The 13,117-nt window shown below is 34.2% G+C and overlaps 1 protein-coding gene across 22 annotated transcripts in view; it reads left to right on the top strand.

Moving 5' to 3' along the window:
- The window catches only part of PJA2 (praja ring finger ubiquitin ligase 2), a 50,939-nt gene that overhangs the window by 831 nt on the left and 36,991 nt on the right, over positions 1–13,117 (top strand). For 7 of the 22 annotated variants that reach the window (XM_087885954.1, XM_087885953.1, XM_034432726.3 and 4 more), the window contains exon 2: positions 11,845–12,045. In XM_087885954.1, the coding sequence (XP_087742080.1) occupies positions 11,847–12,045 (199 nt within the window). In that variant the 5' untranslated portion in view covers positions 11,845–11,846. Of the gene's footprint in view, positions 1–8,236; positions 8,350–11,844; positions 12,046–12,571; positions 12,654–13,117 lie in introns of those variants that run through there. The other 15 variants (XM_087885961.1, XM_087885955.1, XM_087885962.1 and 12 more) reach the window with 4 other exon arrangements.

Genomic DNA, 13,117 nt, shown 5'->3' with positions numbered 1-13,117 from the left:
TGTTTCCAGTGCTGGGTTGGGGAGATCGGAGACGTCTTCTCAATTGGTCACCTTAGGTCAGAATCAACTCAGTGGGCTCTCTTCCGCATTGAAAGTGTTTGCTTATAGTACACCAGAAACTAGATAGGCGGGGGGGGGGAGGGGATTGTTTTAAGCGGCCTGGAGGGGCATAAATCTGTTTTTTCTCTTTTATCTGACTCTTTAATTGGGACAGACATGTGTACAGTATCTTTACTGTGGGTTTTTTTTTTCATATCAGAATGTTTTCTCTAATTTGATACCAGATCATTCGTATCAAGAGATGGCTAAAACTTTTGGGTAAATGGAAAAAAGACTGGCCCCATCACATCTGTTTTGTGCATATTAACTCCTGCTAATCAAACAGTTCTGAATCATTCCCCCCCCCCCCCCACGCCTTTTACATCTTGTGCCTGTATATTGTTATTGTTAGTTGCGAAGTCATGTCCGACCTATCGCGACTCCATGGACAACATTCCTCCAGGCCTTCCTGTCCTCTACCATTCTCTGGAGTCCATTTAAGCTCATGCCTACTGCTTCAGTGACTTCATCCAGCCACCTCGTTCTCTGTCATCCCTTTCTTCTTTTGCCCTCAATCTTTCCCAGCATTAGGCTCTTCTCCAGTGAGTCCTTCCTGTTGCCTGTATGTAGGATAGATATTTCTTATGCACTTTGGCTTGCATCATGTATGCATTCATAAAGCTTTACACATTTGAGCAGAATGTACACGGAATGATTCTATTTTCCTAGTCCATATTTGTTCCCTGTATATCATTTTACCTCTTGACCAAAACTAGCCATTAACTAGTATTTCATATTCTAAGTCTTTTATTCTAAGTCTTGCTAAACATTTTATTTTCACTCTTACCAACAAGCTGTGAGATCTAATATATTGTCAGAAAAGGTTATGTTCTTTTATAAAAATGTTTCTATGTGGCAAGCAAGTGATGACTTATGTCATCCATGAACCAGAATTGAAGATGTTTAAAGCTAGGCGCTATCTCAGAAAAGTGCAAGTGACATTTTTTTTTCCTTAGCTGAAAATAAGAAAAAGTACTGAACTTAAACATATGGGTAAAGGTTTAGTGTATTGGTTAAAATAAAAATGAGAAAGCTTATTTGTATTTATACATTCATTTGATTTTGATTAATTGCAATACCTTCTAAAAGTTGTACACTTTTAATAAATGGAAAGTGGGTTCTTCATAATTTTTAAAATGTCTTAATTGAAGATGCATTTTTATATGTTGATTTATAATGTCCAGAGTTTATCCCTGCATTTAATACACTCAGGAGAGCGAGGGCTCAATGGTTATAGACTAAGCTTGTCAGCTGGAAAGCTGACAGTCCAGGTTTGAGACCCGAGCACTGCATGATGGGGTGAGCTCCCATCCTTGCCCCAGCTCCTGCCCATCTAGCAGTTTGAAAACACGCAAATGCGAATAGATAAATAGGTACCACCACTTAGGTGGGAAGATAACAGCATTCAGTGCACCTCCGTGTATAATCATGCTGGACAAATGATCACAGAAATGTCTTTGGACAATCCTAGGTTCCTCAGCTAAAAAATGGAGATGAGCACCACCCCTTATAGCGAGCACTTCTCCCTAGAGTTGGACACGACTGGATAGGGGAAACCTTTACATTTACCTTTTTAATGCACTCACATTAAATGTTTTAATAGTAAAAAGTGCTATATGATGGCCAGTTAATATGTAGTAGGTTTTATTGAAGTCAATTATTGTTACATTCTAAGATCTATGTTCAGAGTGTTAAACCTATTCTTCTTTTGCCAAAGTTAAAATGAAGGTAAGGTCTCCCAATTCTGATATGTCCACATGTGGGTAAAAGTACATGAAGCTGTTTTGTGCTTGCACAGGTTTAGTAAATAATATATCCTCTTTTGCTTGGTAATTATTGGAAAACAGTACCCGCTGATCCAAGTCATGACTGGCTTGATATTTATAATATACAGAAAATATGCAAAATAAATAAATAATTATATAATTGTTGTATCAGGAATAATTTCATATATTGTATAAAATCCGTATTGAAACACAGATATGTAAATGATTATGCTGAGGCTGTAAAACTGAGTGGTTAGAAAAAGAAGAACTCATGAGAAATTTTAATGTGAGAGGATGGAGGAAGGCAATAGGTCTGTATTGGACCTAATAGCATGTAATCTGAATCAATGAAATATTACAAAATGAATTAATGCATAATAAGTAATGAATATCAGGATAAGATGTTAGGCACTTCTTATGTGGTGATTTAAAGTTAAGATGCATTTGTGTGTTGTGTACAATATTTTTTATAGAAATAAAAATGAAATTGCCTGGAGGCAGAGCAATGTAATAGAAATAGTTATCTCAAAATGGCTGATGCTGTAGTTATAAGAGCATTTCACTTTTCAGCTGGCAACAATGAAATATTGTATACCGTAATTCAGTATCAATGTTCCAATAGTTTTAAGCGGTGTAAAATAAGGTATAAGAGTTTCTTACAATTGATTACTAATATAAGAAAAATATTATCTTAAAAGAAAACAGATGAACAGATTCACAAATTTGTTAAGAGATTTTCTTTACAGAAATGCCTCAGAAAGAAAACTTACTTTTAAAGTAAAGTTCTAAAAGATTTACAGAGAAAAAAGTAGAAAAAAAGAGTTAGTCATTTATACGAGCTTGAAAGTATGATTTTTCAACTCTTTCAGGCTGCAGAACCTGTTAATTACATTTTTGGAACCCCTGATTCAAAAGCAAAGTCCTAATGATAGAAAATTAGCTATAAAAAGAAAAATAAATGGTGGTTATAAATTTTATTTGTTTATTGAAAGGATTTATTTTAAAAGTGTACCTTTTTAAGCGAATTTCATGATGTCGTTTAGCGAGGATGTCACAAAGTCACCATTTGCAATTTCCTGTCAATTTCACAATTGACTTTGTAGGAAACCAGTAAAGGTTGGAGCTATGTAATTACAGGGATGTTGCAACAGCCAGAACTTTTGAGGAGCAGACATAAATACCGCTTATTCAATACTGTCACAATTTCAAATATACCTGAACAAGTAGTCATTAAGCAAGGACCGGATGTATTGTAAAGCAGGGTGAAAGACTACCTTTATCAGTAATGGGACAAAATGAATGAAAGCAAACCTGGTAAGATAGAGTTGAAGTAGCTTAGCTTCCATAGAATGGGCAAGGAAGGATCTTCCCTCAAAAACTGCATATTATGATCAGTGGAGGTAATTCACAATACTTTTGAGATGATATAAATATGAGAATGGGTTGGCCTAATGTTCCAAGTTTGAGGGTTTTTTTTTAAACCACCAATAGAATAGTCCTATCAGTACAGTGAGAATATGGTGAAAGACTACCAAATATAGTAAGAGGGAATAACATTGATATTGGTGTGCATTTATTTACTTAGCTTTCAGTCCTCCATATGTCAGCTGTGTTTTTCTCTTAAATAGTACAAGGGAAAACTGTTTAAAGGTTTTAAAGATACTGAAGAAATAGAATTGCATTGGCTCCTGAATTGGCAGGAAAGTGCCACAAGGAGGAAGTAATATTTAGCACCACCTGGCAGGCTAGAAGAATAGCTCAGATATGGTGTTAATAAGTCTGACATTAGAATTACTTTAATTAAAAAAAACACTGCTGTGGTTTTTCCTGAAGTTTATGCAGAATGGGAAATTGCAGTAAATAAGTACTCTATGATTCCTGGAATGTTCTTGTCATGCAGTCCGTGTACATTTTTTCATAACAAAACGCTTCAATTTATCTATTTTGATCTATTGAAAATATTTGCAACTATATTGAAAGTATTTGAAACTATAACTACCATATTTTTCGGAGTATAAGATGCACTTTTTTCCCTCCTAAAAGAGGCTGAAAATTTGGGTGCATCTTATACATTTTATACTGTGAATGTAACCCCGCCCACCTGCTGGCCCCCACCCTTTGGCCTCTGTGTGTCCTCTTCCTGGCTGCAGAGGTTGCCACTGATAATGGCTTGTGTTTTTGGGCTCTGCGTATCATGTTTTCAGACTCCAAATGCTCCGTTTGAGAGCCCCTCAAGACTGCGGGGATCGCCAAAGCACATCACCGCCTGAAAATACGATACGTTTGGAGGCTGAAAACGCGATGCATGGTGCCCAAAATGGCTACCTGGAACAGCTGCTGCCTTCTCTTACCCCTTCCGCGCTTTGCCTGCTTTAGTCACTGGAGCTCCCTCTGATGATCAGCAGTGCTTTTGAAGCTGTTTTTCAGCCCCAACACACTGCTTGCGAGTGAAGTGATCTTCCGCACTTTGCCTGCTTTTCTAATTGCTGCTCCCTCCAACGATCAGCTGTGCTTTAGAAGCTGTTTTTTAGCCCCAACAAGCCCCAACCTCAAAACCAGCGAACAAATTAATGTGCTGAAGCTGACCAGGCTAAGGACGCGAGCCAGATGAATACCTGGTAGGCAGAATTCCCCCCCCCCCCATTTTCCTCCCCAAAAACTAAGGTGCGTCTTATACTCCAAAACATACGGTATGCACATTATTTGTTTATATAGTTTTAATTAACAAAGGTATATCACATATTAAGAGATACTAACTCAATTTAAGGCATTAAATTTTTTTGTTGTAGAAAACATGCACTTATATATAATATACTATCGATGATATACATTGTCTACCCATCCTTTGAATATACAAGAACACCTATGGTTCAACAGAATTTATTTTAGCTGGCTGAACTGTACTAAGAATCTAGCTGGAGAACTTCCATTAAAGTCAGAAAGACATGGAACCTTGAATGGAGTTGGTTCTTCAGAAAGAGAGAATTAGAAATTTTAAGAACAAAAGACAATGTATAAAACAGTACATGGATATGGTGGAAACTAGAATGCTTTGCAAGGATAGAGAAGCATGGGGAGGTATATTGAAAAGTGTTGGTACAAAATAACAAATCTGTATTACTTTTTTAAAAATCATTTTTTGCCTTTAATTTTCTTTGTCCATTATATCTCTCCACTTCTCTGTACTTTGCATAATATTGTTTATCCTGAAAGGGAATGGTGTGGTGGGTTATTTCCTCAGTAAGAGTTACAAGAGACAATCAAATTTCCTAGGAGAAATAATACAGGCAAAACATACTTGTTGCATGATATTAGAACATGTCCTTTTGCCTTCATTAAAATAAAAAACTAACAGGAGACAGATCTTATAACTTTATAGCCACAAGAGTTGTTCTTTATTGCTTTTTTTTAGTTGTAGTGGGAAGAATCGTTTATTAGATGTTGGGCTAGGATCATTTTTCTCATCTCTTTTAAGGCTGATTGTATTCTACTATCAAAAGGTAACTACATCAATGTAGTATAGATATATTGCTACAAGAAGGTGTCTCAAGTAATGAATATAGGAGCATTTGCAAATGATGATTCTAATGCATGTTGTCCATAATAGAAACTTTATATGTATTCCAAATCTTATCACCTGGATCAAGCAGATTCATCAGATTCCTAATAATTCCCAGATAAGGCAAACAAAAATGGTTCATTACTACCAGGCTTTCAGTGTGATTAAGTCAGTATTTAAGGTCCTGAGGATTAGAAAAATATGTATGTACTAAGAATGTAAGTACTGGGTATTATCAAAATAGGATATTGTCAAAGTTAATAGTATGCTATACTATTGATCAATGGCCTACTAAGGTGAACAGTCTTTGCAGATACAAGATTTCTAGGATGTAATGATTAGATTAGACAGTAATCTTGAAATACCCTGTAGGTATATTGTAACTTGAGTTATCAGACAATTGATATGCTGGGAATTCTATGGTTGTATTCACAGTATATCTGTAAATCAGCTGGTTAGGAAATGCTGAATTAGAACACAATCCTCTCTCCTGGTGCATTCATTGTGAGAACTGCATGTAGTTTGAGGGTGAAATTTCAAGCTTTCCCAGCTATCTTTTTAAAAATTAAAATCCAACATTTTTCAACTAATGCAAAATGCATATTTACAATTAATTTGCTTCTGCATTCTGACCAAAGAGATCAGAGCCAGAATATTCTCAATTTTTTTAAAAAATAAGGGTTCATCCTGTTAATCTGAAATGGTATACATTTCACCATAATTTCAGTAAATAAAAGTATTTTGTTTTTGCTACTGTTAAATAACCATTTTCGGGTGATGGAAAACTTACCAGATGCCATTGTATCCCTGGTTTATAAAAGTCACATGAAAGTGGATTGCAGAGGGAAATTAGTGTAATCTGGAGCAATTTTTTCATCCTCCAATAAAGCACTAACTAATCAGCTGGAAACAAATAGTCTGCTTGCTGACTGTTGTTCATTTATTCTAAGGTGTGCTTTTAGTAGCTCAAAGGCCATAAACTAGCAAATCCTAGGGAACTAAACTCTAAGAAATTATATGCAAAAAAATCTATCATATTTTTGGCAAAAAAGCAATTCCTTATTTTTCAAGCATAGATCTCATCACTGAATTATAGTATTAGAGTTATAGTACTATTCCTTCCCTTCCCCCAATTTTCAGTCAGCAGAAGGCCATACTGGAATAAATTTTTCTAGTCTCATTCCCTACTATTCCCATTCTCTATCTTGCCTTTCTTGGCTCTGTTTCAAGTCATTCCAGCCTCTAAGGTGATGAGTAACAAAACATTATAGATTTTACACATCACAAAGATGTCTCTGGATGGTACCACCTTAAGAGGGAAAACAAAATACATTTAAGGAAGGTTTTACTATAAGACTGTTTTATTCATGGACTGGAGATAAGATGAAGGCAAGGACATGGGAACATACAGAAAAAAAAAATCTCTGCCATCTGCTTTACAGGAAGGGAGGAGCCCACAGAAAATCTGGACTAACCAGAATGTTTTTCATATAGTATCTATACATTTTCTAAACCGAAGCTCTCTTTAATTATATGTGTTATGCAGGGGTGAAATCTACTTACTTTCCCTACCGGTTCGGAAATGTGCGCTCTGTGTGTGTGTTTCACATGCGATTGTGGAAGTAACAACATCCGAGTGAGTGGCGGAGCTTCGCACTGCCACCGCTACCGGTTCACTGAACCACGCGCTACCGCCACTACTGGTTCGCCCGAACTGGTGCGAACGGGTAGCATTTCACCCCTGGTGTTATGGCACCAAGATAGGCTGTTGCTTTAAAAGATAGAAATGCCCTCTTTATTTATGCTAATCCAAGACAGCATGTTAACTGTAGTTTGTAGTTTGCTGATTATTTATTGCTCAACTGTTTTAAATAATCCTGAGCCTAATCTTCAAAACTAGCATATTTGAGTGCCTCAGTATGAAACTCCATGTCTGCTTGACTAGGAATATGTGATTGTTCCACTGTACGGACTGGAAAGGGTAGATTTCAAATATTAAACTATATAGTATTTTGGTCCTCTTACAATTCTCAGTATAAGAAGTAACAAGAAATAACAATATTTTTTTACTTGACTAAAGTGTGATTAGTCTTATTTTACTAATTTTAAAAATACAAATTATGCTTAATATGAATACCTAGATAGCTTGAAGTAATAGCTAATGGCAAATTTCATGTGATCTGAAACATGATTTAAGGTGCTTGACTAAAGTGTAATTAATCTTATTTTATTACTTTTAAAACTACAAATTATATTTAATATGAATATCTAGATAGCTTGAAGGTTAATATTAATACTTAATATTAATATTTAATATTTCTGGGCAGTATTCCTTTGATTGTTTATATTGAGCTTATTCCATTGTCATCACAATAAAGTTGATTTACTATTATTTATTTATTAAGTAATTTTATATGATCGCGCATATAAGTAACAGAATTTAATTCATCATTTACCTTTATAGAACAGCCTACTTTGTTGAATATTCAGTTTACAACCCAAGTCATTGCATTCTTTAGGAATGGATGTTATTAATCTATGGGCAATAAGTCCATACATTTTTAAAACCAAACAAATTGAATTTCATATGGATGGTTCTATAATCATTGGAAATGTTCTGATGACATACTTACCATTCTGGCTTCCATATGGTCAGTATCTTTTTTAGATTTCTGTAGAAGAAATAACCTTATAAAAAGCAATGGACAACTTAATTGCAATGTACCATTTCTTTTAGGCACTTTTTTTTAAAAGTACTTTTAAACTTTGTTTAAAAGGTGCTAATTAAAATAATGTGATTGGCATCATACAGGTTTCATGGACAAATAAAATGATAGATCAGATGGACAGACAGATGGCAGAAAGAGACATACTGGGAAAATATGGCTCAGACTGAAGTACTTTCTTACAGGACCCTTCTGAATTGTAGGTATTCTGAAATAATCAGACTTTGATGAAAATATACATGGAACTCAGGAACAACTTTCTACATATAAAGGACAGTTCAGATGTTGCAGAGAAAACTATTAAAAACACATCATGAGTTTACATAGATTTTGTTTTGAGAGGACTCTTTCTTCCTCTGTTCTTTGGCTATCTTTGGTTAATGTTAAATCAAAGTTCAGAAAACCTCTTTAGCGGCAGTGTATGGACAATCTTATTCAGAGATGCAACGGATTGGGAGTAATCATAGAACCCCAGATTTGGCATTGTGATGTGAATCAAGATGTAAAAAAGATAATGACTGCAAATTAAATATGAGCATGAAACGTGCCTTGATAAACATTGGGCATTTGAACTGTTCAATTTATCTAAACCTAAAAAATTAGTTTATACATCATAAATTGTTAAATTATTGGACAGGTGGGATCTAGATGTTGTTACTCAAAGTATATTTTTGTTTCAGTTGTAATTCCACATCCCACTACTATAATTGTAATGTAAAGTGGAGTATGTGGACAGAAATTAAAGCGTATTAAGCAAATGTTGGCAAGGTTTTATGTTATGTTTATGTTATGTTGGCAATGTTTTATAGCACTTCAGCTGAAATCAGTAAGATTTACTTTTGATAGAAATATATATAATGGCATTATAGGTGTATACTAAGGAAACAGACATGTATACATATGTATATTTGGTTGAATATAAATCCAATGTATATTATATATTGAATTATAGATGAAGAAATCATATTACTAGCATTAACATGATATAGATTAAATATAATAGATTAAAACTGTATAGTCAAAGAGAATATGCTTATTAAATTTTTTCATTCAACTAGCAAGATTATATTTAGACTTCATCTTAATATGTAGCTGGATACATTTGCTAGTTGCGACTCTTTTATTTTCCTTTTAAACGAACGTAGTTTCAATTCCTGCAAAGAAGATACAAATACTCCTATTGAAATCTTCAATGTCCTGCCCAAAATTCCATATCATAGGGTTCATTCTCATTTCAACAATAAAAGGTGAAAGAATTAGAAAAATTATGAATTAAATTTTCATTCAGATGTGATAGACCAGGGGTGTCAAACTTGCGGCCGCGCGGGCCAGATGAGTCACATACTGGCCCCGCCCCCGGCTGGTTTAGTGAAGGGGGAAAAAGTTCTGATACGTCACGTGATGCCGCCATGACAATGTGAGTTTGACACCCCTGTGATAGACCATCCAATCCAATTTGGAGTAGGTATAACTTCACACAAACAATGTGAATTTGGAAGAACGATAACTTGCAGAAGGAACTAAATACTGAAGTAAATATTTTTATTTGTGTTGATCCTCCTGTGTTTTACGTGTGTTTCATTACACACATAGTTTTTCCCCCAAAAAATTCTTAATTTTAGAATTATTTATCTCTATTATTTAAGTGTTGGAAGAAGAGTTAACTTCTTCCATTTCTGATGTCAGATATCAGTTAAGTTCTGAAGCTTTATATTGATTAAAGGCAACTAGCCTCATCCTCTGTATCTCAAGAGTTTTGATGCATCTGCTGGAATACAATTTGAGTTTTAAATTATAATTTATATAATGCTACTCAAATGTTTTAAAGTGAAATTGACCTATACATTTAATTTTTCAAGACAAACATACTCATATTTCATCTTTTCAACCCTAATTTTTTTAGTGGACTTGCTGGATTTTGTGAATGGTTTTATACATTCTATTACAAATGTTTACCATCAGAATGCCTATAGTATGCAAAAATATTTTTATGTTGGGAATGGTGACATGCAAAATACCAGTTTTAAGAAGACATTATAATGAAGCTAAAAGATAAGTAACTGGCATGGTGATTATGGTAATAAATTAGGACTAGGGAAGAGCAGATTCATACCTAGTTATAGTTTCAATGATGTCTTGAAAAATATTATCTCCCAACCCAACATATCTTACATGATTATTTTTTTTTAAAAAACCCAGTGGAAATACTATATAGGTTATCCTTGGGATCCTGAAGGAAAAATGGTCTATAAATCTACAAATATAAAAAAAGACAGTTATTGACCTTCAGAATACAAAACAGTTTTTAACTTTATTTATTTATTTAGTCAGGTTCTTTCCCATTATTCCAAATATAGTTATGGAACATTTTGAGAAATTAAGTGATTTTTCCTCCCAAAAGATAGTTGAACATTTTGAAGAACATGAGCAAAATCTTTCATTAAATATTCTGTATAAGATTTGTATGATAAGATTTTATTTAATATACACTATGAAAATGTTTAAGTCACTGTATAGTATCACAAAATGGTAAGTCTTTAACAAAATGGGCAATACCAAAACTCAGTTTTATAACAATATTGAAAATCTTCCTATGATACTGCAAATGAATTCTAAACCATTCGCTAATTGAGACAGATATAAACTACATAAATAAACTAAGTTTATGCTTAGTATCTGCCTGGTATGGATTTATAAAATAATTCACTTATCTAGTTCAGTTTGGAACTTTTGTATACCTACTCCCTTGCTATGTCCCCAACTTTCAGGTCTCTTCATTTTATTTCCCATAGCTCCCAGATTTATAAAGAGACGCACACACATGCAAACACTTTCTTTACTTCCCCATTTCTCCCTTTTCTTTTATAAAGTCTAATATGGTTAAAGCTAGAAGATATTGCAATCGCCTCTAGCTGAGTCATTGTTTCTCTAATGGAAGATTGCTTAGTACTAAGAGAACTAATTAGAATTTGAAAAGTGAAGAGTGATTTGTTTGACAGTTCTTATTCTGCTTTCCGGCTCCCCTAATTTTTTTTAAAAAGCATACTTTATATATTAAAATATTAAAAATTAGAAATCCTTTACATTGTGCCAAGGGCGTTCACCAATATTATGATATACATCAGGGGTGTCAAACTCCAGGGGCCGGATCCGGCCTGTGGGGGTGTTTAGATTTGGCCCGCAGGGATGCCCTGAAAACAGTGAAGGACTAGCCTGTGGTGCCTCTGCCAATGAAAACAGAGCTCATGAGGGCTGCAGGCAGCCCTCCCAAGCTCTGTTTTCGCTGGCAGAGGGTTGTAGGAGGCAGCCACAGGTGAAAATGGAGCTCGGGAGCCCGTTTTTGCTGGCAGAACACTCAGACCACCATAGGAGCCCCCAACACGAGTGACTTTGAGCTGGCCATGCCCACCCTGGCGATGCTCATCCCAGCCCCCTGAGGTCAAACAACCCTGATGCGGCCCTCAATAAAATTGAGTTTGTCATCTCTGATATACATGAATCCTATATTACTGTCCCTAGAATAATTGTGCTAATTGATTCTTTGCTTTCATGCTAATTGATATTCTTTTGTTAGCATTTATATTTATACCACAAATATGTTTAGTATTAAAATTAAAATTTAATTAATTAAAACTATGTTCTATCATATTTAGAATTACATTTTCCTCTTTTCCCCTCTCCCCCTCTCTTGCAGTGATGGGTCAGGAAGCTGGAAAACCCACATGGCCAAAACCAGCAGGAGGCTATCAAACTATTACAGGGAGAAGATATGGAAGAAGACATGCCTATGTCAGTTTTAGACCATCTCTGATGAATCAAGAAAGATATTCAAACCAACACACAGAAGAATGTGAAGGATTAGAACTAGACAGTGTTCTCAAAGAAAATTTATTGTGTGTGTGTCACATAATTAAAAATTATTATTATTTGATTCAGAGAAAACTTTCTACTTTGGGCAAACATTGTACAAAAAGCTAGGATGTTGTGAACTTAACATAATTTGGATATATCGTATTGATCTTTTTTATCTATAACATATATCTGAACCTTATTTGAATAATATGTAGTTATTATGTGTAATCCAAGTCTGCTCCCAGGTTTGCATTATTTAATTTTAGTCAGCCTGACTTATATAAAATAGATGATAAAAGTAGGTCATCGGTGCTCATTTTCTTTTGTTATACATTCAAAGATCATATCTTTGAATATTAATATTTTGGGGTATCCATAGTTATGCTATTATCTACCATACTTGCAATTTCTAATTCATTATTATTTTCTGAGTTGCTTTAATTGGTATAGTTTATGTTAGTTTGCCTTTCAAAATTATTAACATTATATGACTGGTTCTTTCCATGTGGAATACTATCAAATTTCTGTGATTGGTTTTGCTAAATCTGCTTGCATTTTAAATTTCTAAGAACTATTAGAAGTTTTCTTCAATCAAATTGTACAAAATAATATCCCTCAATTATATTACTGCAGTCATAGAGGCAATATTACGTAAGATGGCCTTTTATTTATTTAACACATTTATATAATATTACTTTACCAAACTGACTCACAACACATAGAATGTGAAAAGGATATTATGTGTACCATTAGAATAATAATCAGAAGCGAATATCATTAACTAAATTTTTCAAACTCGATCATAATTTTTTTTCTAAATGAGAAACATTAAAGAGGAAGTTTGATAAAGGGAAAGAGAAAGCAAATCTAGAATCAAATAAAATCAGTCAATGAAACAACTGTTCACAAAGTAGTGACACTACTTGTACCATGTTAAATGAAATACTATATATTTGGGGTGATTCTGTTTAATAGTAATGATAAAATACCCTATTCCTAATCTATAAGAAAATTAGTGGGCAGTTGCATAAGATTTTCAGAAAAAGATTATTCATAATGAAGGCAGCAAATTAATACTATATAATGATCTGGAAATATATAGCATGCTACAACTA

The sequence above is a fragment of the Pantherophis guttatus genome, chromosome 2 (genome assembly GCF_059756535.1).
Source record: "Pantherophis guttatus breed Tessera chromosome 2, ASM5975653v1, whole genome shotgun sequence".
In the NCBI taxonomy this organism is placed as follows: domain Eukaryota; kingdom Metazoa; phylum Chordata; class Lepidosauria; order Squamata; family Colubridae; genus Pantherophis; species Pantherophis guttatus.
The sequence above is the reverse complement of the archived record's forward strand: the minus strand, read 5'-3'. Positions and strand labels throughout refer to the sequence as shown.